This window comes from Colletotrichum chrysophilum (assembly GCF_026319265.1).
Source record: "Colletotrichum chrysophilum strain AFK26 chromosome Unknown scaffold_48, whole genome shotgun sequence".
In the NCBI taxonomy this organism is placed as follows: Eukaryota; Fungi; Ascomycota; class Sordariomycetes; order Glomerellales; family Glomerellaceae; genus Colletotrichum; species Colletotrichum chrysophilum.
In genome coordinates, this window is record NW_026517335.1 from 11129 (window position 1) to 36788 (window position 25660).

A 25660-nucleotide genomic window follows, 5' to 3' on the forward strand; every position below is an offset into this window, starting at 1 on the left:
GGGCCTCCTGGGTGGCGAAAATCACATGATGCGGAGTACACCGAAGCTCACCGAGAGCTGTGGTGAGCTGTCACTGTTGCTTTTAGCCTCACCTTCGCCCCACCTTGAAACAACACCTCATTCCCAGCGTTCCATGCCTCTTGCGATGTGTGGTCTGTTTGAGTTTCTGCATGAAACACTCCGCGGCAACGGCGGCTGCTTCGTGGGCTACTTTCCAATCGAGGGAGGTTGCCTGCAAACCCCGGACTGTCTGTTCTTCTGGTGACAAAGGGAGCACGGCTGCTGCCGGGGTAAGTGCTGCAGCTTTCCCCAACCCTCGAATCCCGAGTCCTGATTGGCTCGCGCTCGGCGTTCGAAGAACAGCGATGAAGTTTCGATGAAGCTAAGCCATCCAACTAACTTCAATCAACATGACTAAGGTAACGCGGGGAAGGAGGAACACAAAATGCATGAATCGATCCTTTACCTTGTTGGTGGATCTCGATGTAGCTCATCAACATCATCACTTGCGTGAACAACATAGAGACTATTTGGCCATGACGCTGCGATATTTCTAATTTCGACGAGGCTTTTGAGAAGATGCCGGCAGAGTGTACGGACAACCTCAGCAGCCGAGCCCTTGGCTTGATCGGAGAGTCAAGATTTCTTTTACTTTGATATCATGATGGGTAAAAACTTTCAACGAGTCAATACACCCAACCATACCTTCGTATCTCATCCCAAAGCCGATCAGCCGCCGATACGAAGCAATGACAACAAAAACACCAGTGATACTGAAATCGATCTTGAGAGCTAACAGAACAAGAGTCGTCAAGGCATGCTAGCAAGGACTGGAACATGGCCAAAAAGGGCTACGCATCTGTATGTCACAGTATATGAGTTGGAAGATTTTCGACGAGAATGAACTCTCAGCTTGCTTGTTGTACCATTGCTACTAAAGTACCTAGTCGGGTACGGGTATTGATGCTCTCATCATCTGTGGAGCCAATGCAAAGTATTAATACATACAATCAGACTATCCAGTAACGCCTAAACCAGACCCAGTCTCAACTGCCACGAGCCGTCCTCAACTTCTTCTAGAACCTCGTCATAGACTTGCGTTGCCCTCGAGACTTGGTATTCGTCCTAGCCGGCATGGAGCTGGGCGGGATCGACCTCCTTCCGGCTGCCGCGCTGGCTGTTGTTCTAGCCGGCGGCATGCTCTTCGCTCGGGACGGCTTGTTCTTCTTCACCCAGCCAGACCCATGCGGTAGACTACTGCTTTTCTCCTGGTAGTCGTCATCAATCTCGTCTTCAGCATAAGCCTCTTCTACGGGCGGTTCGGGCGAGGATGGCAACGAGATAACCTGGGAACCATCCGGAATGACAAACGGAGAGCTGTGGCGCTTGCGCTTCGTAAATCGAATAAAAGGCTTCTTTGGCTTGACATCCTGCGACTCGCTGAAAGATGATGGTGCCGTCTTGGGCATCGGCCTCATTTCGGGTAACTCGGGCGATCTAGACGGAGCTGGCTGACTTGAATTGGGAAAGAGCTGCTTGCGGGTGCCCCTCAAGGCCTGCGGCGACTCGTCGTCCTCATCCTCTTCGTCGTCCTCGTTTTCTTCACTATCCTCATCTTCTTCATCATCCTCGTCCCCTTCTTCATCAATGCGTCGCATGGCAGCCTCGTAATCTGTGTCGAGCTTCACGATTGACTTGCGGGATTTGATGTCCGAGAATACTTGTGACTTGGAGGGACTTTCCGTGTTCTGTGTGCTTGGTTGCGTGGCCTCGAGAAAGATGTCTTCCAATGACGGGAAGGACTCAGTTGTGCCTGGCTCAACAGGCGACTTGTTCTGGCGAGGGGGCGTCTGGACATTCGCCTTGGGTGTGGAGGCTCCCAAGATTGGTGACCCATCGCCAGTGTCATTCATTGGAACATCGTCGCCACCTGTATGGAAACTGAAGTCGTCGTCTGGTTGTCGCCCGCTGCGGACGCTAGTCGCAGAGGAGGGTGGTGGGATGGAGTCGCTTTGAGGAGGAACCGGTGTGGGATCCTTTACGGAGCTCCCCTCGGGTACAGCAGCCTCGGACGATCGGCTGTTGGCTGCCTCCGACATCTCCATAAGTTGGCGAGTAGGACTGCTTGTTTTGCGTTGCAAGACAGACGGGGAAAGGTCTTTACGGAAACCCGCTTCCTCGATCATCAGACTGATTTCATGGCGGCGATCCGAAGAGATTGAGAATGCAGTAGGGGCTTGGCTGGTTCCCGACTCCTGAGATTCCTCCGTTTCAACAATGACATTCTTGACTTTCGCTTGTGCACTCGCTTTGGGTGTCGCCACGTCGTCTTCATCAGCTTCGTCTTCAATAGAATCTGCTGGCTGTGCATCGTCAACTGGTGGCTCAGGGTTTGAGGTCGATTGATCCTGTTCCGAAGTGTCGACGACCATCTCATCATGCTCAGCAACGACCTGAGACTGTCCATCACCCGTATTAGCCTTGGCTTGATCATCCTCTGCATCAATTTTTGACTGACTTCCATCTTCATCCGCCTCGGGCGGGCTGGCGTTCTTCCCCGGGAACTGAGAAGGCTGGCTCTGAGTATCGTAAACGGTCTCGTGAACGACGCTGTCAGTGGGGCCACTCGACTCTTCGTTGACGACTGGCATCTGCTTGTCGTCCAGAGGGTCTTGAAGAATCTTGGGCTCAATCAGCTCCGCAAATGTGATCTTGCGGTATCCGTCATCGAAACCAGACTCGTCATCGTCCTCATCGTCGTCTGGAGCCTCAAAACGGTCATACACCCGCTTGCCGGTGCTTTCATCGTAGACCTTCTCTTTTCGATCATGATCCCGGTCCCGTTGAGCCAGCAAGAACTCAAAGTCGGTGGCATCCTCGTCGAAAACTCTGACCAAAATACCAGTGACGTTGATAACTTCGGGTTGCCAATTGGTTTGAGTCGACAAAACCCACTGCTTCCACGTGATGACCATGCCCGCCTTCGCCGCACCTGGCCGAAGCTCCGGAAGTGTGGTCAAGTCGTCCGGCAATGAGGGCAGATCCTCGACATCCGTCATCTGGCTCTCCTCAGGTCGGGGCTTTGGCGCGGCCGGTTCCTCGACCGGGTCGTCGTAGTTCAGTGTTGTGTCTCCTTCCTCAACCCCTTCCGAGAAGGTCATGATGCTGTCATCGCCCTCTACCCGACGCTTCTTCGACGATTGAGAGTCCCCGTCGTCATAGAATTGAGCTTGATTGCGCTGTACGCGCTTACGTTTGCCCCCGCGCTTATTCTTCGAACCAAACCATTCCTCCACTTGCTGTTGGGGGTCCCACCGCTGGACAAAAGGAAATGGCGGTTCCGAGAGCTCGACACCCTCGTGGCAGCATTCTACGGCTCGGTAAGCGATTTTCTCGCGCCAGGCTTCGGGATCTTCCTCTACCGATTCTTGAGTCTGGGCGGATTCGCCAGACTGCGATGCTTCCGTCAGACGTGCATTGGTGTGCGGCCGCACGCCTTTCATCAGTTCTTGCCTGATCTTGTCCTCATCAGCCTTGGTCTTTGGGTTCTTGAGACCCAAGGATCCCATCAGCATGCGCCTCGCAGCGCCAACATTGGGCTTCATGCGACGCTGGGCAGATTCCTCTTGAGCAGAGGGGCTTTGAGAAGCCTCGGCGTGCTCAACCTGCGAGAAGTCTTGAGGAGCGGAATCTGGGATTTCGGGCGACTTCTCTTGGCTCTGAGACTCCTCAGGCGCATCTGATACGAAAGCCTCGAGCAACGCCTTTTTCCTTGCCAAAAGGGCTGCAATGTCATCTGGAGTCTCGGGGGCTGTCATCTGGGAGGGCTCTCTGCTGATTGGTCCCGATACTGAACTGCCCTGCGCCGCGGACTGCTTGGCAAGTTTCCGCCTCGCGTTTCTCTTCTGAGTTTTAGTCAGGCCTTGGCCGGGCGGGACAGTTGGCGTGTGGACAACTGGGGCGACCGCAGGAGTTGCCTTGGTTGGCTCTGGGGTTATGACGGGCTGCAAAGTCTGATACTGCTTGCTTAAAGTTGTAGCAGGTATTTCTTCGGGTCCGGAGTCGGAGTCGGAGTCTGAGTCCGAGCTGGAATCGTCGCTGCTGCTTTCCTCGTCAGACTCTGAAGAATCGGACGGTGAGTCTGACGAAGAGTCAGATGACGAGCCCGAAGATGAGTCCATATCCAGGTCGGCAGGTGCACCTTCAGAGGACCGCCTATCCGCGACAGCCCTTGAACCATCACTGCCAGAGTCCGAGCCAGACTCTTCAGGTATATCCTGGTCGGCAGCCTCTGAATTCTCGTCCGATACGGATGCTTCTTCTCCAGCAGACTCGCTAGAGTCATCGGAGGAAGAGTCTTCTGAGCTTTTGTCCAGGTCATCCATCTCTTGATCAGAATCCGACTCGGACGCTACCGCACTCGATTCAGAGCTGGATTCGGAGTCAGACGATTGTAAGGACAGCTCATCCTTTTCATCCTTTGAATCAGGACGAGTGTTGTGGTTGAGGGTCTCAGACGCCTCGTCGCTGTCGTCATTCAGCTCGTTGCTCAGGTGCTCCTCAAGCTCGTTCGCTGCGCTGTCAGAGTCTTCCTCAGAACTCGTTTCTCTGAGCACCAGCTCACGTCCTTCGTTACGGTCGCTATGCCGAATGGGACTGCTGGACAGGCTTCTCTCCTGGCGCTCTAGCATTTGACGAATACCAAGCTGGGCGCTGAACTTTTTCGAAAGCTTACGGTATGCCCTCTCCAGGTCTGAGTCGCACCTGAGCAACGTTGGCTCGACGATGGCGAAGGGTGCAGTGGGGAACGCAGCTCTCAAAGCTATGATCTTGTCGAGAAAGTCCATACCGGTGGACGTCCTAGTTGCAGACCTAACCAAAGCATTGTTGGCCGATGCTACAGGGGATGCGCGACGAGGCGGGGTCGAATGTAAGGTCTCCCGCGATCCGCTCGATGCCCTCTTGCCACGAATGCTGCGCAACTCCTCGAGGAGGTCACCTTCTCTAACGGCGGCGTTGTCTTCGCTGATGAGACGCAGCTCCTCTCGTATGTCATCGTCCTCGCTGCCCATATCCTCATCATCGTCGCCATCTGCGCCGGGCTCGAATTCGTCGTCACCTTCTTCATCTCCGTCCGATTCGGCGTCGTAGAAGCGGGCGCGAAGCTTGACGCTCGAAGGGTCTTGATGGGCTCTCGTCGACGAATCGTACTCGATCATGGGAAGCTCTGTATCATTGCTGGTTTCCGACGGGGAATCGGTTTCGTCGTCGCTGCTATAGGTGATGCGAGCCTTTTTCCTGGGCGGAAGGGCCACGTTCGGTCGGTCGCGGGGGGCCTTAAGCCATGAGCGTCCGTAGGCGAGACCGTCCACCAAGTGTCTGCCATCGGATGATATCTGGTGCCTGCCGCTGAGCTTTCGCCTCTTGAGATCGTCGGTAAGGAGAGGTCGGATGCTAGAATCAAGTTAGCCTTGCACTCAGAGATGCGTGCCGGACATGAATGGGTCGACTTACAGGACTTGGTCATCTTCCTTGAGCACCTTGGAGACGAGGTGGTAGTGGACGCACTCAAAGCCGTCGCCGGAGGCATCCTTAAGCTCCACGGCATAGTCCTCGAGACCCCATTCGCCGCTTTCGAGGGGGATCACCTCGTTGACTTCGGCGACAAGTTTTGAGATGGTCAGATCCTCATTGGCGGTCGCATTCCAGAGGAGCTTGACGTCAGGCACGCCGTGGCGCCGCACCACGAGTCGCAGCCGCAAGTCTTTCTCCATCTCTGCCGAGATCGATGTGCCGTTGGTTGGCGCTGCTAATACATGTAGTCGACGGGTGTTTTTTGGTCAAAAGAAAACAAAATGAATCGCTGGAGCCGAGCTGGTTTCGCAGAGTAACAACTGTTTGACCGGGGAAAGCAGGACAGGAGAACAGTCGACAGACGGCGGATAAAGTGATTGAGGCAAGGGAGCGAGACGCGCGTGGGGGAAGGTGAAAGCTCCAAGCGCGACTGACGCAAATTCTGGAAAGTGGGGCCGATTTATCCCCAGGGTCCGCTACCTTAAGATACTTCCCGTCATTAGCTTCCATGTACCTGGAGGACCTGGGAGCTCAAGATACCAATGACATTAAGTAAATCTGTACACCATCACAGCAATTTCTGAGTTATTGGAGATTCCACACAAAAGAACTCGCTTGATTCGCAGCATGTCTGCATCTTCCTTATTCCCGCGGTCGTAATACGAGCATTAGTATGAGCAACAAACGACTGATATATTTTTGGCCTCATAAGCCACAACCCGATTTCGACGTCTTTCACTCAGCAGCACAATTCCCCGTCCCTGCATGCTGCTACTGCTGCCTGCAGGTTGTGCAACCACCAACAACCATCTCAGTAATTTTCCATGAAATTGCCATCCAATATGAGTCCAGGGACCGTCAGTAGATACTATGAACAATGACAGGTATGTCAGATATTCCCAGTGACAAATATGCCAATGCGCCATTCCCAGGTATTCGTGTCAATCCGAACGCCGTCTATGCTTGTAACCAAAACCCTCACTTCCCTCCTCTCTCCTTGTCCTACGACGTCTCTCCAACTTCAACGCCGCTTCCCGGCCGTGTAACCTATCAAGGCATGCCACCCATATCAAGCATATGTCCCATCTTTTCAATCTGCATCCTTGTTAGCGACCAAGTTCCCCGACAGCCAACGGCCAAGCTCACCTTTGTCTTGAGGTACCCCTCGACCTCCTGGCTCCTGAACCCTCCCCGCCCCTTCCACGACAGCGGCACCATCGCCACGCGCTCCGTCACCCTGACCTCGCGGTTCGGGCCCTCCACCGCGCGGATCTTGTCCGGGTTGTTCGTCAGCAGGCGCACCTCGTGCTGCCCCAGATCCAGCAGCATCGCGGTCGCGAGCCCGTAGCTCCGCGCATCAGCCGGGTGCCGCAGGAGCAGGTTCGCCTCGACGGTGTCAGAGCCCAGGTCCTGCAGGTTGTACGCCTTCAGCTTCTCGCCGAGGCCGATGCCGCGGCCCTCCTGGCGCAGGTAGATGATGATGCCGCCGTTCGTGTTGCCGGGCAGGCTCATCAGCCGCGCCGCCTCGTCGAGCTGCTCGCCGCAGTCGCACCGCGCGGACCACGCCGTCTCGCCGGTGTAGCACTCGGAGTGAATGCGCACCAGCGCCGGGCCGCGCTGCTGCGCCGCGTCCAAGGGCGACGGCTGCTCGCCGACGGGGGTGGCCACGCCGCCGGCCATGCCGCTGGTCGTGCGGCCAGGGAACAGACGTCCCGTGTAGGCGCCGCGCACCATGCGGTCCATCTCGGTCTCGCCGGGGCGGGGCTCGTCAAGCGACTTGCTGCGGATGTGCGGGCCGAAGACAATGGCCAGGTGTTCCTTGTTGTCTACGTTGTTCGTGTACAGGTGCAGGAACATCTCGGTGCCGGTGACGGTGGGGATGCGCGCTCGTACGATGCACTGCACCTCGGGCAGGGTCTCGAGGAGGCGGGGCCGTTTGGTCCCCGCGCCGCCCGAGGGGATGGAGCTGTCGACGGGCACGCCGCGGGGAGCCTCGGAGCCGGTGAGAGGCGTTGCTGTGCCGGGGGTCGCCGGGGGCGTGAAGGCGGGCGAGAGGAGGGAGGGCGGTGGCAGGGCGGTGTTGGCGGTCGTTGAGGCGGCATCGTCTTCGGCTCGCGCGGGGGCGGCGGGGTCGGAGAGGTTCAGGTCGTCGGCTACCTCATGGCTGGAGGACGCAGCTGCCGATGCGCTGTCGGCGGCCTTGGTTCGAGGAGAGTAGAAGGACGGGAGCTGATTTGTTTCCTCGCGCCAGTCCTTTGGCGCATCGCCGGCCGCTGGCTTCGCTTCAAAGTCGGGCATGGCGGGGGAGATGGGGGGTTGATTGCGCGAGCGGAGAGGTGATGTTGGTGAGTGCTGGTCAATTCAATGCCAATGGGTATTCATGCGCAGAATAGAACAAATTCCAATTGAAGACACGCCAGGGTCGCAAAGCAAAATATTGCAGGAGACGGACAAAGTAATGCGGGAGGCGACACTGAATCTAGGAGTGTCGGGTAATGCACATTTAATCGCGGCGACCGGTTCCGCTCCGAACAACGAGGTGGTGAAGTGCGGTTCAATTAGTCATGCAGCCAGATGATGACAGCGCGGGTGCATCTGTGTGCCGGCGGCTTTACACTTTGGGCCAAGTGCCCGCCCGTTCCAGGCAATGTTCCTTCTGAACTTCTGAAGGGACACCTGGAGGCTGGAGGGGCCGTCTTTCGCCGAGGTTCCAGGCAGAGCGCCGCGCGCGCGGGGCGGACTTTCCCAGTGTCTCGAGCTCGGATTCCAGGGTCTCTTCAGCGGGGTCGGCTGTTCCCCTCGCTGACTTTTTGTGCGAGGGAACGCCGGCCGCTCGGGCGGGGTTCGGTGATTACATCATCTCATCCTGGAATCGGCTAATCATGAAAAGTTGGACCTGCTCTGCGATTGTCGGTCATCTTGCAATACTATTTGAAAAATATGCAAATGATCTGTATTGAATCTGAAACGGATGATTAGATACGCTTAGCCGTGAAACTTTAGCCTTCAGCGACGTCTACTTCCAGAGCGTAATCATTTTTGTGGTGATCCACGCCGCCGTATGTGAGACCACGACAATCTGTCGAGTTGATGACGACTTTACTCGAGTTCCGGCTTAGATCCATTCATATCCATAATCATTTCGTTTATCTCAAAGTGAGCCTCTATCAATCATCGCAAACACACCGCGCGCTTGATTTTTAATGCTGACAGAGGAATCCTAGACCTCATCGGCAGACCTCACCCCTCATTGGCCGCATCTTTCAAGACTCTCCACGTTCGGCTCGCCTCTTCCCAAGTCACCCACAGCCAACGGCCCATCCGCTCATCCACAACATCATCACAAGCATCAACTCCTGTTCCCAGCCGCAGCAGCAGCAGCAGCATAGCAAAGTGAACGGCCACCACACACCTTCGTCATGCGCAAAGCATGTCGCACACTCTCTGTCCTCAGGAAGCCCATTCGGAAACATCCATAGAGATGCCCCGTCCGATCCCCCCTCTCCTGCGGGTTCCTGCATCCCGAATTGGCCGCCCCATCCCGGCCTCCCGAAACATTATTTCGTCCTCTCCCGACCACACAAATCACCACCGCACCAAGGTGTTGAGAACGTCGAAAGTTGCTGACACGGTATTCATATCCGTCCAGAGAAAACTTGAGGCCCGCCAAGCGGCCCCCGATGCAATGATGGATCCCACCCCGGCCCTCGCATCCATGACAATCACTGTTCGGCCGCGGCCCAACCAAAGGCAAACCAACCCATCAACCCGCATCGTCGCGTCTATGCGCTGTCACTGAGTGACTCACACACAACCTCACCTCACGCAAAGGAGGGAAAAAAAAAAAAAAAAGGACCACCCCCATGCAACAACCACCAACCCGCGTTTCGTTTCCCTTGCAAAGCCAACCACACCGCGCCTGTCTGCGAAGATGCCATGCCAACAGCCCGCGCAAGTGGCGCGCAATCCATTGGCCAACGCGCTCCCGCGCCGCTACGCCATCGTGGCAACCCAGACCAACCAGCTCTCGGTGCCCTGCAACCACTTACTGCGCTTGCCGTTTCATGCCCATCCGGCGGTATGGAGATCATCAGGCACCGTCTTTGTTTACACTTTCTTCGCATTTGCAGACACAAGACAGACAGACTGAGAAAAAAAAAAAATTCTCCTTGGTGGTTCAGGTCCCACCATGCAGCCGTCAACCGAGTGGTTGTCGATTTCTTGTTTTCCGGCTCGAGTGGCCAACAACAGCACACGCTGCCGTCGTCCAGTGGAGGCTTTCGCTCACTCCCTTGCAAGACGCACCTGGCGCACAAAAACATCGCCAACTGTCCAACCCCCAGTCTCTTACTGGTGTGTATAAGAAGATCGAGTGACTTCCTTCCGTCTGACACCTTTCCTCCCCTCCGTTTTCCAATCTCGACTAGTAAGAACCTAGCAAACCCGTGCAACAATACTTAATCAAACGTTCATTCAAAGGATCTGAGAAAAGGATTCCTGGCAAGGTCTATTCGGAGCGACGATAGACAACCACATACGATACTATACAACATACCGCCTCACTCTCATCTGCACTCATTAATATCGTCTTGCACACACTTTCGTTGTTCACTTCTTCCTGTATTTTCACTTCACCGGCGCCAACTTCAGTTTATCGTTCTTCAAACACCATCACCACACATCACACCACACCACCACTAAACACAATGGATCACAACAACGTAATCGCCTGGCTGCTGCCCACATCAACAAACCAAACCGCCCTCGAGGCCGTCCGCCTGCCCGAAAACACCAACCGCCGCATCGCCGCCATCCCCTCCTCCTTCGAGCCCCTACCGACACCCAACCCAGACAACACCACAATCAACCCCCTCCTCCTCAACAAGACCACCTCACCCACCACCACCCCTAAACCCCGCCCAGCCCTCGAGCTCTCCTTCACCAACCCGCCCAAAAACCACACCGGCTTCGTCCTCGGCACCGACCCCGGAGCCGACATCCTGCTCCCCTCCCTCCCGGGCATCGCCCCGCGCCACTGCGTCCTCACCTTCGACGCCGAGCGCCGCCTCATCCTCCGCGACACCTCCGCCACCGGCACCGCCGTCTGGTACGACGCCTCCTCCAACGGCGACCGCGCCCGCGAGTCCTGGCTCCTCTCCGCCGGCACCTCCTACGGCTTCCCCTCCATGGTCGACCGCCTCGTCATCGACATCCAGACCGTCCGGCTGCAGGTCGTCGTCAACGACGTCGCGCCCCTCAGCGACCCGGACGCCTACGAGCGCAACGTCGACGCCTTCATGGACCGCCTCGCGACTCTAACGCTGGACGAGATCAGCGCCCGCGAGGAGCTGAGCTTCGACCTCGACTTCCGCGACTTCGGCATCGACTTCAGCTTCGACGACCTCAGCTTCGGCCGCGCGAGCGGTGTGGGCGCGTATGAGGACGACGGGCTCATCGGGTACGACTACGAGATGGACGTCGACGACAGGCGGGACTACCTCCCGCCCCTGCCCTCCGAGGTGGCCCCCGTGTTCGTCAAGTACATGTTCGCCTCCGACGACGGGCTGCCCCCGGACACCTACCTCTGGAACACCGCCCGGCCGTGGGAGCCGATGGTCAAGGTCACCTGCTGATCATACCAAAGCCCAACCCAACCGGGGGAAAAAAAAAAGAACACAAAACAGCCAAAACAACAACACTGTCACTCATTTAATGTATAGACTGGGAAGGAAGCGCGGGAAATTTTGTAACAACAACCGGTTCACAAAGAGTTGACAGCATGTCTAGTCAGTGCTGGCACACCTGACGGCGATTCTCTCATAATATCTGGCGTTATTTTCGGAGCGGCGGCGTCCAGAACCCATGTTTTTGGCATGACGACGAAAGATTTCCAACTGCGAAAAATACGCGCACACACACTCATTCAGAACCCCCCAAGAGATTGGCGTCACGTTCTTCCCCGGGATAGCATAGCATACTTTCTTCTGTACATCTAGTGTAGATACCCCCCTACATAGCTGGAATACCCACCAGCAAAACACACTTTACATTAAAAATCAAAAAATCAGAAGAGAAATTACCAAACAACTGATCCAACTCAAATCGTCTTTCTCAAAATCCCATGATGGAAATGACTCGCCCCATGGGTGGTGGTTTGGCCATCTCCCACTTCGCACTTCACCGCTCTCCCCCATCTTCCGAACTTCTTCGTCCCAACTATCTGACCCATCATCAACTCCCCAAATCGCCCCGTGATTTTTTCGACTCCGCGGAGCCCAACGAGCAAAGGCCATATAAAGGGCGGAGCGCAGAGGGAGAGTGCCTCTGCTGACCGCTACGCTTACCACGCTTGGGGGGATCAGTCGCGGCGCCGGACCACCAGACGGCTCGGGACACCATTGAGAAAAAAAGCGCATGATACCGCCACTTCTAGAGCACACCACCAGTAAACCTCGGAGGCATGCGGTGACGGCCCGAGCTCTATTTTGCACAATCGCCCAACGGCCGGTCCTCAGACCGAGTGGCCCACGAGATCCGACCGATACTTTAATCTTGGTCCTCCCGCCCTCCCTTAACCTGGCCCCGACACCACACCCACGCGCGTCATTCCGTGTATCATGTCTCCGCGGGTCGCTAATCTGGAATCAACTCGGGGCCAGCGGGAGGCGAGTGTGCTTTCTCTTCGTAGTGCGCGGGGCTCTTGAATCCTGCTTCCGATGACATCGTCCTTTATATTGACCATGTTCGAACCTCGTTTGTAAAAAGATGCGTGCCAAGACTCTTGGCCAGAGAGTGTGATAACCCATTCCTTCAACAAATGCAACCGCAACCATGAACCCTCTAGCTATGGCCTCCGACGACCCGGAGCCCGACGAATCAAGCCCCCTCCTCTCGACAACATCCCAAAGCAGAATCCCCCCCCGGCCACCGCCGCCGCCCTCCTCGCCTTCGACGCTGTCCCTCATCTCCAAGGCAGACTACGCCCTGGGACAATCCCCTTCTCAAGGCGACCGCCTGCCGTACAGCAACTATGCGACAATCGACTGGCTGCGCGGCCTCACCGACTCCTCCTCTCGCGCGCGCCGCCTCGATCGCCTGCCGGGCCTCCGGGGCCACCTCCGCCGCTGCATCGACCGAGCTGAGGGCTGGATCGCCGCGGCACTGATCGGGGTGCTGACCGCTCTGGTGGCGTACGTCGTCGACGTGTCCATGGCGACGACGGCTGACTGGAAGGAGGGGTACTGCCGTGGCAACGTGTTCCTCGACCGCGGGAGGTGCTGTAGAGACAAGCCTAGGTCGGGGGTGTGCGAGGCGTGGAGTCCCTGGGTCGCCGGTAGTAGTGGCGAGGGCGTGTCTCTCGCCGCGTACGCCGTCTACGTCCTCGTTGCGCTGCTCTTCGGCGCCATCGCGGGCAACGTGACGATGACAACGAAAGCGTCCCTCCCAACAGCGGCCGCAGAAGACGGAGAGGGCAGCACGAAGACGATGTACATGGCCGCGGGCAGCGGCATCCCCGAGATCAAGAGCATCATCTCGGGCTTCGCGATCCCGCGCTTCCTCAGCCTGCGGGTGCTGCTCGTCAAGGCCGTCGGGGCGACCTTTGCGGTGTCGACGGGCATGTGCCTGGGCAAGGAGGGCCCGTTCGTGCACATCTCGACGTGCGTTGGGTGGCTCGTGGCCAACTGGTTCCCCAAGTACCGGGACAGCCCGCGCAAACTGCGCGAGATGCTGAGCGTGGCGTGCTCGGCGGGCATGTCTGTCGCGTTCGGCGCGCCGATTGGCGGTGTGCTGTTCAGTTACGAGGTATGTTTGATACGCTGCTGTTTGTGTTGTTGATGTAGTATTGGCTGACCCCGACGACTAGGAAATCAGCACGTACTTCCCTCGTCGTGTGATGTGGAGGGCGTTTCTGTGTTCGCTGGTCGCGGCCATCGCGCTCAAGGCGCTGAACCCGACGGGCGGCGGGAAGCTGGTGCTCTTCGAGACGAATTTTGGCGTCGACCACGAACCCGTGCACTATCTCGTCTTCGTCTTCCTGGGCGTGTGTGGCGGCGTTTTCGGCGGAGTGTTTGGTCGAGCAAACTACTTCTGGTCCAAGACTTTCCGGAGATGCGACATCGTGAAGAACCACCCCGTGCTGGAGCTCTGCGGCGTCGTGCTGATTACCGCACTGCTGCAGTTCCCAAACGCTCTCACCCGGGACACCGGCGACGTCGCTCTCTCGAAACTGCTGGTCAACTGCGAAGACCCGGAGGGCAAGTGGGTGTGCGATCAGGAGCAGAGGCCCGACAGGACGGGGTACATACTCTCGCTCGCGAGCGGGACGCTGGCCAAGCTGGCGTTGACGACCATCACTTCCGGGTGCAAAGTGCCGTCTGGAATCATCATCCCGGCGCTGAATGCCGGCGCGCTGTTTGGGCGGCTGGTCGGGCAGTTCGTCGGGGGTATATCGCCAGGTATATTCGCCATGGTCGGTGCTGCTGCATTCCTCGCCGGCGTGTGCAGGATGACGGTGAGTTTGGCCGTCATCATGTTCGAGTTGACGGGCGAGGTGACGTTCATCCCGGCCTCGATGTGCGCCATCCTCACCGCCAAGTGGGTTGCGGACGCCATCTCTGCCGAGTCGGTGTACGAGCTGTCGCAGCACTTGTTGGGACACCCGTTCCTCGAGGCCGAGCAGGCGCACGAGGTCGTCAAGCACCGGGAAGCAACCGCGCGGGAGCTGATCCCTTCCCCTGAGACGATGGAAGAGATCACTCTCTGCACGGGCAGGGAGTACCGCGTGCGTCAAGACGTGCTGACCGACAAGCTGCAGAAGCTGTTGGCGAGGGGCCTGATGGATGCCGGTCTTGTGCTGGTGAATGAGGCGGGTCTGCTGTTCGGGTACTTGCCTCAGGCGGAGCTGGAGGCTGTTCTCCAAGTCCGCGGGGAGGCCGAGGAGATTGACTTGCGGTCGGGGATCATGGTGGACTTGGTCGACCGGACACCGTTGACAGTGAGTGCAGAGGCGCCGATGGAGCATGTCCTTGAGATGTTCGGGAAGCTCGGTCTGAGCTACCTGGTCATTCTTGAACCTGAAACAGCGAATGTGGTGGGCGTTGTGCTGAAGAAGCGGTTGCTGGGCTATTTGCATCGTACAAAGGCGCATAATTGAGGAGGAGCATTGTCATATTGGCTGTACCATAGAACCTACTCAGCATTGTCAACTTAACGTTAATGAAATATAATGTCTTGTCGCTAGTCTTGGGCCAGGGCTTAACTGGATGCGGAACGGTGACATGATGACTTTCCTGGATGCCTTTTCCCGGATTTCAACGGAACAGAGCGGATCAAGTCCTTCGCCTCTGTCGCCCACACTTAACCCACGATGTGTTCCAAAGTTTGCCCAGTGATGCCACCAAGGGCCAAACTCTAGTCGTTTCCACCTCCGTCTGCAATGCCCGATCGTAGTGCCCATGTCAGGTCTTTCGTCGTCGCAGTCTGCCCAGGTCGAAGTAAAACGCAGTTGTCATTCGCAATAACGTGAATTCGGCCTCGTTCTATGACCCTCGCGGCAAGTCCAAGTCCCCATTTTCGACCCTTTTGCCGTGGCCCTCCAATGTCACAGGTTATATACACAGACGCGGCCGCCCCGGGCTGTCTTTGTCGGACCCCTCAGTTGCTTCTCGTACCCTTCTCCGCGCGGAGCTCGTTCATTTTGGCGACACGCTTCTTGAACTCGACGTACTGGCACTTCTCGTAGCTGTGGCGCTCGTCCTAGCCGTGGGGAATCATGGGTTAGCAGAGGGTTCGGTCCGTCGGGTAGCCTCTCAAGGTCGGGGTCGAGTAGCGCCGGGAGCGACGACGGCATCTCGGGGATAAACGAACATTGCACTTCCACGGCAGGTAGAAGGTATCGGTGCGGCAGCGGTTGAGGGGGATGAGGAGGTGGGCGCAGCTGTCGCGGTAGGCGAGGGGGAGTTTGGCGTCCCGCATCTCCTCGCGGGGCGTCTCTGCAGAGAAGGGTCAGCATGTCTGCGCAGTGTGTAGCATGACGGCGGAGGAACGGACCCCTGGGTTCGAAGTCTCCGGCCATTGTGACGGCAATTGGGGGTTCTGTGATGGGCGAATGGTTCGGTCGTCGTTGGTCAATCGGTCACTTTTGAATTGACGTCGGAGCTTTGGATTGGATTGTGGAGCTGCCGTGACGGTTCCCTTTCGGCCTCAATTGTCAGGCTGCCGGGTGACTGCTTACGTTTTGGGCATCGTGATTGGTCAATTTGGCGGTTCCGGGGTGCCTTCACTGGACTTTTCAGCGCACAGGCCTAAGAATCTATAGAGTTTGGCCTCCCGACACTCTATTCAACTTCGAAGCCCAAGTCAGGTAAAGATGAGAAATACGCATATTGAGCCTCAGTTGAGCTCTCTGTTCATCTAGACGTTCTTCAATTTGAAAGTTTCTTCTGGTGGTTGGGTGCTGCTCCCTAGACGTATCACTGTTCAGAAGACGGGCGCGGGAAATAAACACACAGCGAGTACAGAGTCAAGTATGACCAAGGAACAAGAGCCTAATACACTGAAGCCCTTCAGCGCGTTTCCCATGATGCTCCCTATTTTTCATGGTTCTCTCTCGAATACAAATGTATTCAAAGTCATATTCTTCAAGCTGGTACGAGGCCACCTCTTGCTTTTCTCAACTTGTCTTGGGGCAGCTATTGACTGAAAACTTGGAGGCCGTTCTGAAGACTCTTTGGAATAGCGTACGACTCGTAGATCGTATCTAAAAGACGACCAGAAGCCACAGATAAGCCCACCTGATGGGTTTACAAGACAGGCGCATATGTGGCATCCCGCGATCAAACTTCTCCCTTTAACCACTGCAGCCATTACGTTATTCAAATGCGCTTTGCGTCTCAACTCCTTCAACCAACTCCTTTGGGCTCACAGTCCAGAACAAAAGTTCCAACCCAAACTCCCTGACACTCTCACTAAAGCTCCCAGCAACATGGCCGATCCGAACCACCTTCCCGTTGGCGCAGGTCGGACCACAGACCGGAGACAGAAGTCCCTGCCGGACTGCCGGCGCGTGTCCACCCGACCTGGGGCCACACCGCAGCGTCGAATGCTCACCTTCCGCTTCGAGCTAACCTATCGGCCCACGCAAAATCCCACGCCAAATCCAATCTCCAACGTTGCCATCCATTCATTCCCAAATGCCTATCAGGAACCACCCCCGTCTCCATACCCGGCCGAGGCCAACCCCCGGCCTCATGTCCTCAACGTTACAATCACGACAATCCGTGCTTGCGCGATGGGCGGCCGGGATCGCATCGGGCTGGTCGTCCCCTCTTCCCGCCAACGGCACCCAGAGAGCTTGGAAAGCTTGTTCCTGCCGAGGGTCGCAATACGGGACGCGTGCGCTGGATGTTAGGCGACTGGATGCATGGTTCTTGCATATCGGGACTCATTTCGCCGGGATGATGGATGGGTCTGCTGTTTGCCCAGATGCTGCGCGACTCTTAAAAGAAAGCAGCTCCCCCCGCTGCCGTTCCCGCGATGCCTCGTCCCTTGCGTTGATCGAGTCGCAAAGTAGGCGTGCCGTGGTGTGTACTCGTTCTTGGTCACCGTAGTAGTGTCTCTGTCACCATGAAGATCTCCCTCGCCTTGTTGAGTTGCCTCGCGGCGGCTCAGGCCCATTTCGCCTTCCAGCCCATCCAGCCGCCCTTCAGGGCCGAGGACGACGAGGGCGGACTCGCCAAGCGTGACGCTCTGTATTTTGAGCAGCTCATCGACCATGATGCTCCTGAATTGGGAACCTTCCAGCAGCGGTACTGGGTCAATAGCACCTACTGGAAGGGCCCCGGCTCGCCGGTAAGAGCTGCTCATGGGCACGCGAAAACGCGCATTAGCTGACAACATGTAGATCATCGTCTTCACGCCCGGCGAAGTTGCTGCTGAGGCTTACAGCGGATACCTGACTGACCGCGCACTCACGGGCAGCATTGCCAAGGCTGTTGGCGGTGCCGTCGTGATGGTCGAGCGTAAGCCTCCCCAGTCATCAACAGATACTTCGAGATGGGCCAGACTGACACAGAGCAGACCGTAATTGGGGCACTTCTCTGCCGTACACCCTCCAAGACACCAAGAACCTCCAGCAGCATACCATGACGAACGCCGTCTTCGACCTCACAAACCTGGCCCGCACGGTCGACCTTCCCTTCGACACCAACCACAGCAGCAACGCTCCCCAGGCTGTAAGTTTTATCGTCCCGTCCAAGAGGATCGCCTATTGACATGCGGCTCTAGCCTTGGATCTACACCGGCGGATCGTACTCCGGCATCCTCGCTGCTGCCATCTCCAAGTACGCCCCGGGGACCATCTGGGCCTACCACGCCAGCAGCGGGCCCGTCGAAGCGACATACGACTACTGGAGCTACTTCCTACCGATCCAGAACGGCATGCCCCAGAACTGCAGTCGTGACTTCAACCTCATGGTCGACCACATTGACACCGTCCTGACCTCCGGAACCGAGGACGAGATCTACTCGCTCAAGGAGAAGTTTGGTCTGCAGGATCTCGCCCACAAGGACGACTTCGCGAGGTACGGTGGCCCTTGAATCCTCCAGAGAAGGACGAAAGCTGACATCCCAAAGTGCTCTTGTTGGTCCTCTCGGATACTGGCAGTCCATCCAGCTGTACTCTGGCTACTCCACCTTCTACGCCATGTGCGATGCGGTCGAGGGCGCCACCGGCAACTTCTCGGCACCCAGCGCGGACGGCGTCGGCCTCACCAAGGCACTTGACAACTACGCCAAGTGGTGGAGCTCTGAGTATCTCCCAGGCAGTAAGTAAACTTCAAGCTTCGGTTGTCGAATCCCTCTGACAGAATTAAAGCTTGCGCATCATACGGCGTCGAAGAGTGGTCGGACCCCATGAACGTCGCCTGCTTCGACTCGTACAACGCCACCAGCCCCATCTACACCGACTGGTCTGCCGACAACGCCTTCGGCCGCACCTGGTACTGGATGACCTGCAACGAGCCCTTCTTCTTCTGGCAGACGTAAGTATCTGGAACATGTCTTTGCTCCAAGGTGTCTGTCGTTACTGACCCAATCCTAGTGGTGCCCCTCAGGACCGACCCTCCATCGTCTCCCGCTACGTCACCCCCGAATACTACCAGCGCCAGTGCGACCTCTTTTTCCCCCCGCAAGGCGACTTCACCTACGCCTCGAACCGCGGCAAGACCGCCGCTGACCTGAACGAGGCGACTGGCGGCTGGTTCTACACCAACACCACTCGTCTGGTGTGGTCGAACGGGTAAGGCGAGACCCTTCCTGTCCGTCATGATATCGACTAACACCGTCGCAGTGAATTCGACCCCTGGCGCTCCGCCTCCGTCTCCAGCGAGCTCCGTCCCGGCGGCCCACTCCAGTCCCGCCCCGGCGCGCCGGTCCATCTCATCCCCGGCTCCCGCCACTGCAACGATCTGCTCATGAGGAACGGTGACGTAAATGCCGATATGAAGGCTGTCATAACTTCTGAGATTGAGCAGCTGAAGACGTGGACCGAGGAGTTTTACGCCGGCAAGAACAAGACGAGGCGTGCCTTTTAAGCGGTTCACTACCTACGCAGCGTAGCTGCGAAAGTTGAATGTAAACGAGCTGGATATTTCATGTACATAATTCAGCTTTCATAATAAAATGGGAATGGGCACGAAGCTCGACACTTGGATTGCGCAATAAGGATTCACTGGGTATACACTCGAACGTACTAAACCCTTTCTCATGTCTACGTCTTAGTGCTACCGGACTTCATCAACCACATCCTCCACCTATCAAGTCTTTCCCCGACTTCTATATAGATACCCAAAGCCCCTCTACCACGGCAAATCAGTCCCATCATAATTCTTAAACTTCCCACTAATCTCCTTCGTCGCCCCATCAATCACCTTAACCATCCCGCCCACGCTCGTCTCGACCGTAATCGCCCCCAAACTCTTCGCATCCGCCACCCCATTCTTCTCCGCCAGCGCCGCCGACATATCCGTCTCCACCAGGCCGGGGTGGAACACAAACGCAGTCACCCAGTCCTCTTCCACGCTCAGCCGCTTCACCAGCCAGTTCAGCGTCGCCTTGCTCGCGCCGTACGGGCTCAGCCCCACGCCGGGCGGGAACAGCTTCGCCAGGCTCTCCTGCAGCCCGACGCTCCCAATGGCCGAGGAGATCGCCACGAAGACCGGGTTGACGCTCTTGCGCAGCAGCGGGGCGGCGGCGGCGAAGAGGAGGAGGGGCGCGATGGAGTTCACGCGGAAGTGGCCCAGCGCGGGTGCGGAGGCGGTCTCGCGCACGGGGCCGGAGGTGTGGGAGATGCCGGCGTTGGCGATGACGGTGTCGATGGCGGTGATGGCGTGCTCGTCCTGGAGGGTGGCGACGGCGGCGGCGGGGTCGGTGTCGACGGAGGAGTCAATCTTGACGAGGATGAGGGTGGAGGAGGCGCCCTTGGGGAGGGAGGCGAGGGCTTTGGATGAGGAAGAGGAGGGATCGCGGACGCCGGCGATGACGGTGGTGGAGGGGCGGGCGAGGAGGGCGGTGACGAAGCCCTTGCCGATGCCGCGGTTGGCACCGGTGATGAGGTAGGTTTGGTTAGCGGACATGGCGGGTAGTGGGTATTGTTTGTTTGCTGATGGGATGCTTCGAGAGTGTGAGGCTGAGGTTGAGATGAACTTTGATGTGATGATGGAAGTGTCTTTCGTCTGAAATGATGTCAAGTTGAGAATCTTATATACGTCTTGAAGTTGGTATGAATGCCTTGGTATTTGTAAATGAAGGCACCATCATGGAAGCTTTCACACTTACACGAGACGTCTTCCGCTACACAGAACGACATGGCGCACTTCTCTCGGCGCCGAAAATGGTAGTGGAGAGGATTGATAATCTGGCGTAATGGCATCAATATTGTTTCGGAGCGGGTCTAGGCGGAGTTTGAATCAAGGCGCGGACAGCTGGGCGGGAGAGGCAGTGATCATTAATCAATAGGAACACATCTGAGACCAAAGACCTGGCGTGCATGGGCTGAACTCCGCGTATTCGCTGCTGTGATCATGTCCAAGTTGATTTGGCTCTTGGCTGAAATGCCCGGTGTTACTCATGAAGAAGACGGCAGGACTTCGGGCTTGTTGTGGTGCCGGAAACCTGCCCGTGTGTGAGTTTGCCATGTGTCAACGTCGTGTCAAACGCGGACTGATGAACATTGGAAGGACCAAGACTTCCTCTCTTGGATAAGAAGACCCAAAGACAGCATGAATTACCTATCACGATGTCCATAATCTAGCTGAATGAAATTGGCTTAATCCTTGGATAGTGGTGACATGTGCATCAGTGACAAAACCGCGCACAATGATACACGAAGTTTTGGGTTGTGGCATAGACTGTACCTACAAGCTCTGCGCTAAGCACCCCTGGTAACCCATCCACCTCTTCACAGAGCCTGTGGCTGCAAGTCACTTCAAACGTTGTACTCAAACTTACAACCTTCGAACGAACTAATCGCCAGTCATGCACTCAAGAGCCAAGATAAACTTCATCCTCCCTCTCAATTTCTCTCTTGCACACTGCTGCATCGTTTTGTTTTGACTGATTTGTAAGATATCATGTCTTCTCGCGTTGGACCCGCTCAGTGATGCCAGACAGTTTACTGATCACTCGTGACCCGAGGCGGGAACCTGTGTTCACTAATCGCCAAGACCAGACCTAATCCACACCTAGCGCGATTCCAACGCTCAACCTGCATTCTGAAATAGCTCAAGTAATTCTTCAACGGGTGAGATGTGGAAAAGACAAATGTCCTTCAAGGTGATCTCATTACTCATCAATCGATACTAAGTCGAGGCGCGACGACATCTAATCACGATGAGCGCGTAGGATTTTGTCTACTGATGCATAATGAGTAATCACAAGACGCCGCAGGCTTCGGAAGAAGGCATGGTATCATTCATCAGGTATCGTATGTGGCCCCTCAACTCACTCGCTCATTCACCAACATCACGCATAAAACAGCCGCCCCAGCCGCGCAGGAACCAAAAAAGGCCATCTGCACACCCTCCCATAGACACCGCCTCCACGACCCGTCTCTCGTCCCCAAAGCCCAGCTCTTGCCCGCGCCAAAGGCCAACAACGCGACGAGGCAGATGGCGATGCTCCACCTCAGACCCTGTCCCACGCTCGGCGCGATGAAGTAGGGCAGCAGAGGCATGAGGCCGCCGCACAGGTAGCCCAGCGAGATTGACATGCCCGAGAACACGGGCGATACCAGCGAAGAATTTTGTTCGGTGGCAGGTGTGTTGCTGGCGAGGGATGGATGCGAACTTCGTATCCTCTTGGACGCCCATCTTGAGCCTTCCGGTTGCGAGTTGATCGCCTCAAGCACCGTCGCGATGGTTGAGTCCGGTAGGTTGAGAGGTTGGAGATACCTCCGCACATCGTCCTCCGCCTCCTCCACCCTCCTCGGGCCGCCCTTCTCCTCATTCTCGGCGGCATCTTCCTCGCTACGACGCTCTGCGAGCAGCATGCCTTGTTCCTCCTCCTCCTCCAGCGAAGAACCCGACCGTAGCGTTTCGCGCGAGGCGTCGCGGGCGGCCAGGTACCCGCCGATGCCCATGCTGATGCATCCCGCGCACAGCTCCGCGAGCCCGGCGTAGATGACCGTCTCGCTGCGGCCGAGGGAGCTGAGGCCGGCCGTCAGGGCGAAGGGGACGGTGAGGCCGTCTGAGAAGCCGAGGGTGAAGTCTGAGAGGAAGCGGGCGAGGTTTTGGGACGCCATTGTGTGCCGTACAAGGTTTTGAGAGTTTGGTTTGGCGATTCAAGCTTAGGAAGTTGATGAACGAGAAGCAACTCGTTCATGGACCATGGAACATGGTTGTCGTGTTGTTTCGACGAAGACGATAATGGTGGATGAGCACGGGCGGAGGTTCAGGTGGAAGTCGTCAAAATGCCCAGCATGCCAAGGAGCTGTCAAAGGAAGCGCGAAACGGGTCTCAACAAGGAGTGATTTGGAAAGAGGGACTGAAGCTTGGCGATCGGATGGAGACGCCGAAGACACAGGTCCGCCGCCTTCACCGTTCTGGACCAGGCATTTGCTTACCCCTCACCACTAAACATCTACCAACACCGTAGGTATCTCTTTCACCCTAAATTTAGCCCTCCTAGTGGCTCCTCGGTGAGCGATCGGGGAGGAAACGGCAGACCCGACCGACATCAGCAATCCGGATATGCGATGCCGCGAGGCGAAGCAAAAGTTTCTTTGCGGTGGATCGACAGAAAATCGCTAGTTTCTTCCTACAAATGTTTCTGCGGAGAAGGAAACACATTCATGGATTCATGGGAAAGCAAGAGGGCCAAGCTTTCGCCCAGCAGCGATGCCAAGAACCGCCCACGTGGGTGGGCTTCGGGGGAAAATGTCCCCTGTCACTCGTCCAATCAAGCATTTCTGATTTCCCACCTTCCTGACAGGGTAATCTGGTGGCCGGGATGATGCATGGATGGGGGGCAGGGAGGGGAAGATCACCTCAGCTCTCCACTTGGATTGATCCCCTGTTCTTCGCCGGGCGTGAAGTGCCTTCCCTCGTGGGGCAGGTCGACGACATCACACGACATCTCAGTCTGCAACCCTCGGAGGAAACGACTCGTGCGAGCGGCTGGTTGGCTGGCTGTTTTATTGTGCGAGGCCGGGATGGGGCCGATCACCGTGGTCACTTGCTGCGAGCTTGCATGTTTGCCCATGTCAACTGAGGGGGGCGAATGAGGGGACGCGGTGATGTTTGCGACAAGAAAGTTTACTGTCTATGCATTATTGACGACTACGATATTTACAATGACCGAAGCCAAAAACACATCATGCTGTTAGGCCGCGTATCCGGCGGGGGGGTTGAGGCCATCGGGCACGTGGATGGTGTCCTCGTAGTACGTGGGCGCGCAGCTCTTCTCCCACGTCTTCTTCACGATGTCGAGGATCTTGCGTCCGGCTGCGTTCTTGTCCAGGGCCAGGTTAGGCTTGGGGTAGCGCTTCGGCGCCTTGGTGTTGAAGAAGCCGGCGTAGGACTGATTCCAGAAGCGGTCGGGCGTCGCGGACGCGTCGCTCCACTGGCGGATGACGCTCTTGGTCTTGTCGGCGACGACCTGGAACACGTTGGCGCCGACGTCCCAGCGGCCGAGCGTGGGCAGGTCCCAGTTGGCCTGCACGGTGGCGAGCTCCGAGTAGTGGTTGTAGAAGTTGGCGTCCTTGGAGCCGACCTTGTCCGCGGGCACCGCGTCGCCGAGCAGGATGCCCATGATGCGGTTCTGGTGCGTGTACGTCTCGTTCTCGTCGAAGGTGACGAGGACGAGGGTGTTGCTCATGAAGTTCTTGTCGTTGAGCAGCGGCTCGAGGAAGTTGCGCGTCCACTTGCCGGCGACGGTGACGGAGGTGTCGTGGCCGTCGGAGGTCATGTTGGGCGTGATGAACATCCACTGCGGCAGCTTGTTGTCCTTGAGGTCGCGGTGGAACATGGAGGCGGCGGGGTTGGTCATGGAGATGTTCTTGATTTGCGACAGGCGCTGCTCGGAGCGGGTGACGCTGTCGAAGAAGATGGGCGGGTTGTGCTTGCGGACGTAGTCGTTGGCGCCGTTCTGGCGGTTCACCCAGGCCATGCCCTCGAAGCCGGAGAAGGGCATGTCCTCCTGGTACGACGCCCAGGAGATGCCCTTGGTGTCGAGCAGGTCGAAGACCGTCGAGACGTTGCGATCGGCGCGGTTGAAGTCGTCGTTTTGCATGCCGAGGTAGTCGCCGCAGACGGAGGCGAAGTAGTTGGGCTCCGAGGGGTGCGTGACGGCGAAGTTGTTCTCCAGGAGGATGCCCTTGGAGGCGAGCCACGCCAGGTTGGCTGCGATGTGTTAGAAATTGGGTCATTGGGTACCCGAGAACGGGGATAACTCACGATCACCAGCGGCCTTCTCATAGTCGGTATTCTCGTTCCAGATCACGACGAAGCGATCAAAGGCCTTGCCCTTGACCTTGCTGGTCGGGCTGCTCGTCTTGGCTGTCGCGGCCGCGGCGTAGACCGCAGCAGTGCCGGTCGCGGTGTAGGCCGTCTCCCAACCGACAGTGCTGGATGCGGCCTTTGCCTTGACAGCGGCGGCAGAGGCACCAGCCGCGAAGAGCACGGCCGAAACGGGAGTGCAACGCATCTTTGGGATCGATCGCGCAGGATGTCAGGATTGGAGGAGATGGAAGCCTTCAAGCGAGCGAGAGGCTTGAGAGCAGCGCGTGGCGAGCGAGCGACATGTCGAAGATCGAGAAAGAATCACGGGCTGCGACGCTAGATATTAAATCAATGTTGGTCGGACGGCGGACACTGCCGCTCTCGGGAATCCGGCAGGTGTTCCTCCCAACAATGAGCCACCGTCTTTGAAGAGTGACATGCTGCCATCCAGGTCCAGGCGCAGGGGGCCAAGTCCTTCAGCTGCCGTTCGGGGGTAGCGTCGCTCGGAGTTGGCGGGGCGGGGCGCGAGCGGGGGGGAAACGACTGTGCAGTAGATGAGGTACCTGTGCAGCATGTACAGAAGGATTTGACATGCGGAATTGTCTTGTTTCTCATTCGCTCGCTGGATGCGCTGTCTTCGCGTTGTTTGTGTTGAGGCTGGGCCAATTGATATCGACGCCCACCCACGTGGTGTTTAAGACGCATTTCGCCTTGGTGGCTTTTAGTGGGTTAATTAGCCGCGTATCCGGCAGACGCGCACTGTGTTGGGCACGGCAAGCCACCAACTTGACACTGGATTTCATAACTCAACATTCATGATTAGGCCGTTAAGAAGTAAAAATAGACTGAGTCTAGTGAGATCTTGGAAGAGTGCGTGTAGAACGACACCAATGGAGGCAGTGCCGGCAATGTGTAGACAATCGCCTTTCTCTATTGCATCCAATTAGTCCTTTTTCTCGTACGTCCAACGGACCAAAATAATTTCATGGCTAAGTCATACGGCAGTCACTAAGGTGTGCCCGCAGGCGGTAACCTGCTATAAGAAAATAATTATGACGAAAAATTTAGAAGGGAGAAATGATAACTTGAAA

At 56.9% G+C, this 25660-nt stretch overlaps 9 protein-coding genes across 9 annotated transcripts; 3 read left to right on the forward strand and 6 right to left on the reverse strand.

The window, feature by feature from the left end:
* Positions 1-1076: 1076 nt before the first annotated feature.
* COL26b_006454 (uncharacterized protein) lies at positions 1077-5774 on the reverse strand (the record flags this gene model as incomplete). The annotated part of the gene is made up of 2 exons (XM_053179273.1): positions 1077-5454; positions 5515-5774. The coding sequence occupies 2 exons, from the start codon at positions 5772-5774 to the stop codon at positions 1077-1079; spliced, it is 4638 nt and encodes a 1545-aa protein (XP_053036710.1).
* Positions 5775-6624: 850 nt separating this feature from the next.
* RIB1 (GTP cyclohydrolase II) lies at positions 6625-7872 on the reverse strand (the record flags this gene model as incomplete). Its single annotated transcript, XM_053179274.1, has 2 exons — positions 6625-6669; positions 6721-7872. 2 exons carry the CDS (start codon positions 7870-7872, stop codon positions 6625-6627), a joined length of 1197 nt encoding a protein of 398 aa, XP_053036711.1.
* A 2408-nt stretch (positions 7873-10280) lies between these two features.
* On the forward strand, positions 10281-11207 carry COL26b_006456 (uncharacterized protein; the record flags this gene model as incomplete). The annotated part of the gene is made up of 1 exon (XM_053179275.1): positions 10281-11207. One exon carries the CDS (start codon positions 10281-10283, stop codon positions 11205-11207), a length of 927 nt encoding a protein of 308 aa, XP_053036712.1.
* A 1198-nt stretch (positions 11208-12405) lies between these two features.
* Positions 12406-14728, forward strand: COL26b_006457 (uncharacterized protein; the record flags this gene model as incomplete). The annotated part of the gene is made up of 2 exons (XM_053179276.1): positions 12406-13377; positions 13439-14728. 2 exons carry the CDS (start codon positions 12406-12408, stop codon positions 14726-14728), a joined length of 2262 nt encoding a protein of 753 aa, XP_053036713.1.
* Positions 14729-15228: 500 nt separating this feature from the next.
* Positions 15229-15649, reverse strand: COL26b_006458 (uncharacterized protein; the record flags this gene model as incomplete). The annotated part of the gene is made up of 3 exons (XM_053179277.1): positions 15229-15330; positions 15442-15566; positions 15625-15649. The coding sequence occupies 3 exons, from the start codon at positions 15647-15649 to the stop codon at positions 15229-15231; spliced, it is 252 nt and encodes an 83-aa protein (XP_053036714.1).
* A 1550-nt stretch (positions 15650-17199) lies between these two features.
* Positions 17200-19166, forward strand: COL26b_006459 (uncharacterized protein; the record flags this gene model as incomplete). The annotated part of the gene is made up of 8 exons (XM_053179278.1): positions 17200-17424; positions 17477-17594; positions 17653-17807; positions 17860-18155; positions 18208-18398; positions 18449-18614; positions 18674-18871; positions 18923-19166. 8 exons carry the CDS (start codon positions 17200-17202, stop codon positions 19164-19166), a joined length of 1593 nt encoding a protein of 530 aa, XP_053036715.1.
* Positions 19167-19430: 264 nt separating this feature from the next.
* COL26b_006460 (uncharacterized protein) lies at positions 19431-20207 on the reverse strand (the record flags this gene model as incomplete). Its single annotated transcript, XM_053179279.1, has 1 exon — positions 19431-20207. One exon carries the CDS (start codon positions 20205-20207, stop codon positions 19431-19433), a length of 777 nt encoding a protein of 258 aa, XP_053036716.1.
* Positions 20208-21568: 1361 nt separating this feature from the next.
* COL26b_006461 (uncharacterized protein) lies at positions 21569-22372 on the reverse strand (the record flags this gene model as incomplete). Its single annotated transcript, XM_053179280.1, has 1 exon — positions 21569-22372. One exon carries the CDS (start codon positions 22370-22372, stop codon positions 21569-21571), a length of 804 nt encoding a protein of 267 aa, XP_053036717.1.
* A 1079-nt stretch (positions 22373-23451) lies between these two features.
* On the reverse strand, positions 23452-24774 carry COL26b_006462 (uncharacterized protein; the record flags this gene model as incomplete). Its single annotated transcript, XM_053179281.1, has 2 exons — positions 23452-24470; positions 24525-24774. 2 exons carry the CDS (start codon positions 24772-24774, stop codon positions 23452-23454), a joined length of 1269 nt encoding a protein of 422 aa, XP_053036718.1.
* Positions 24775-25660: the final 886 nt, after the last annotated feature.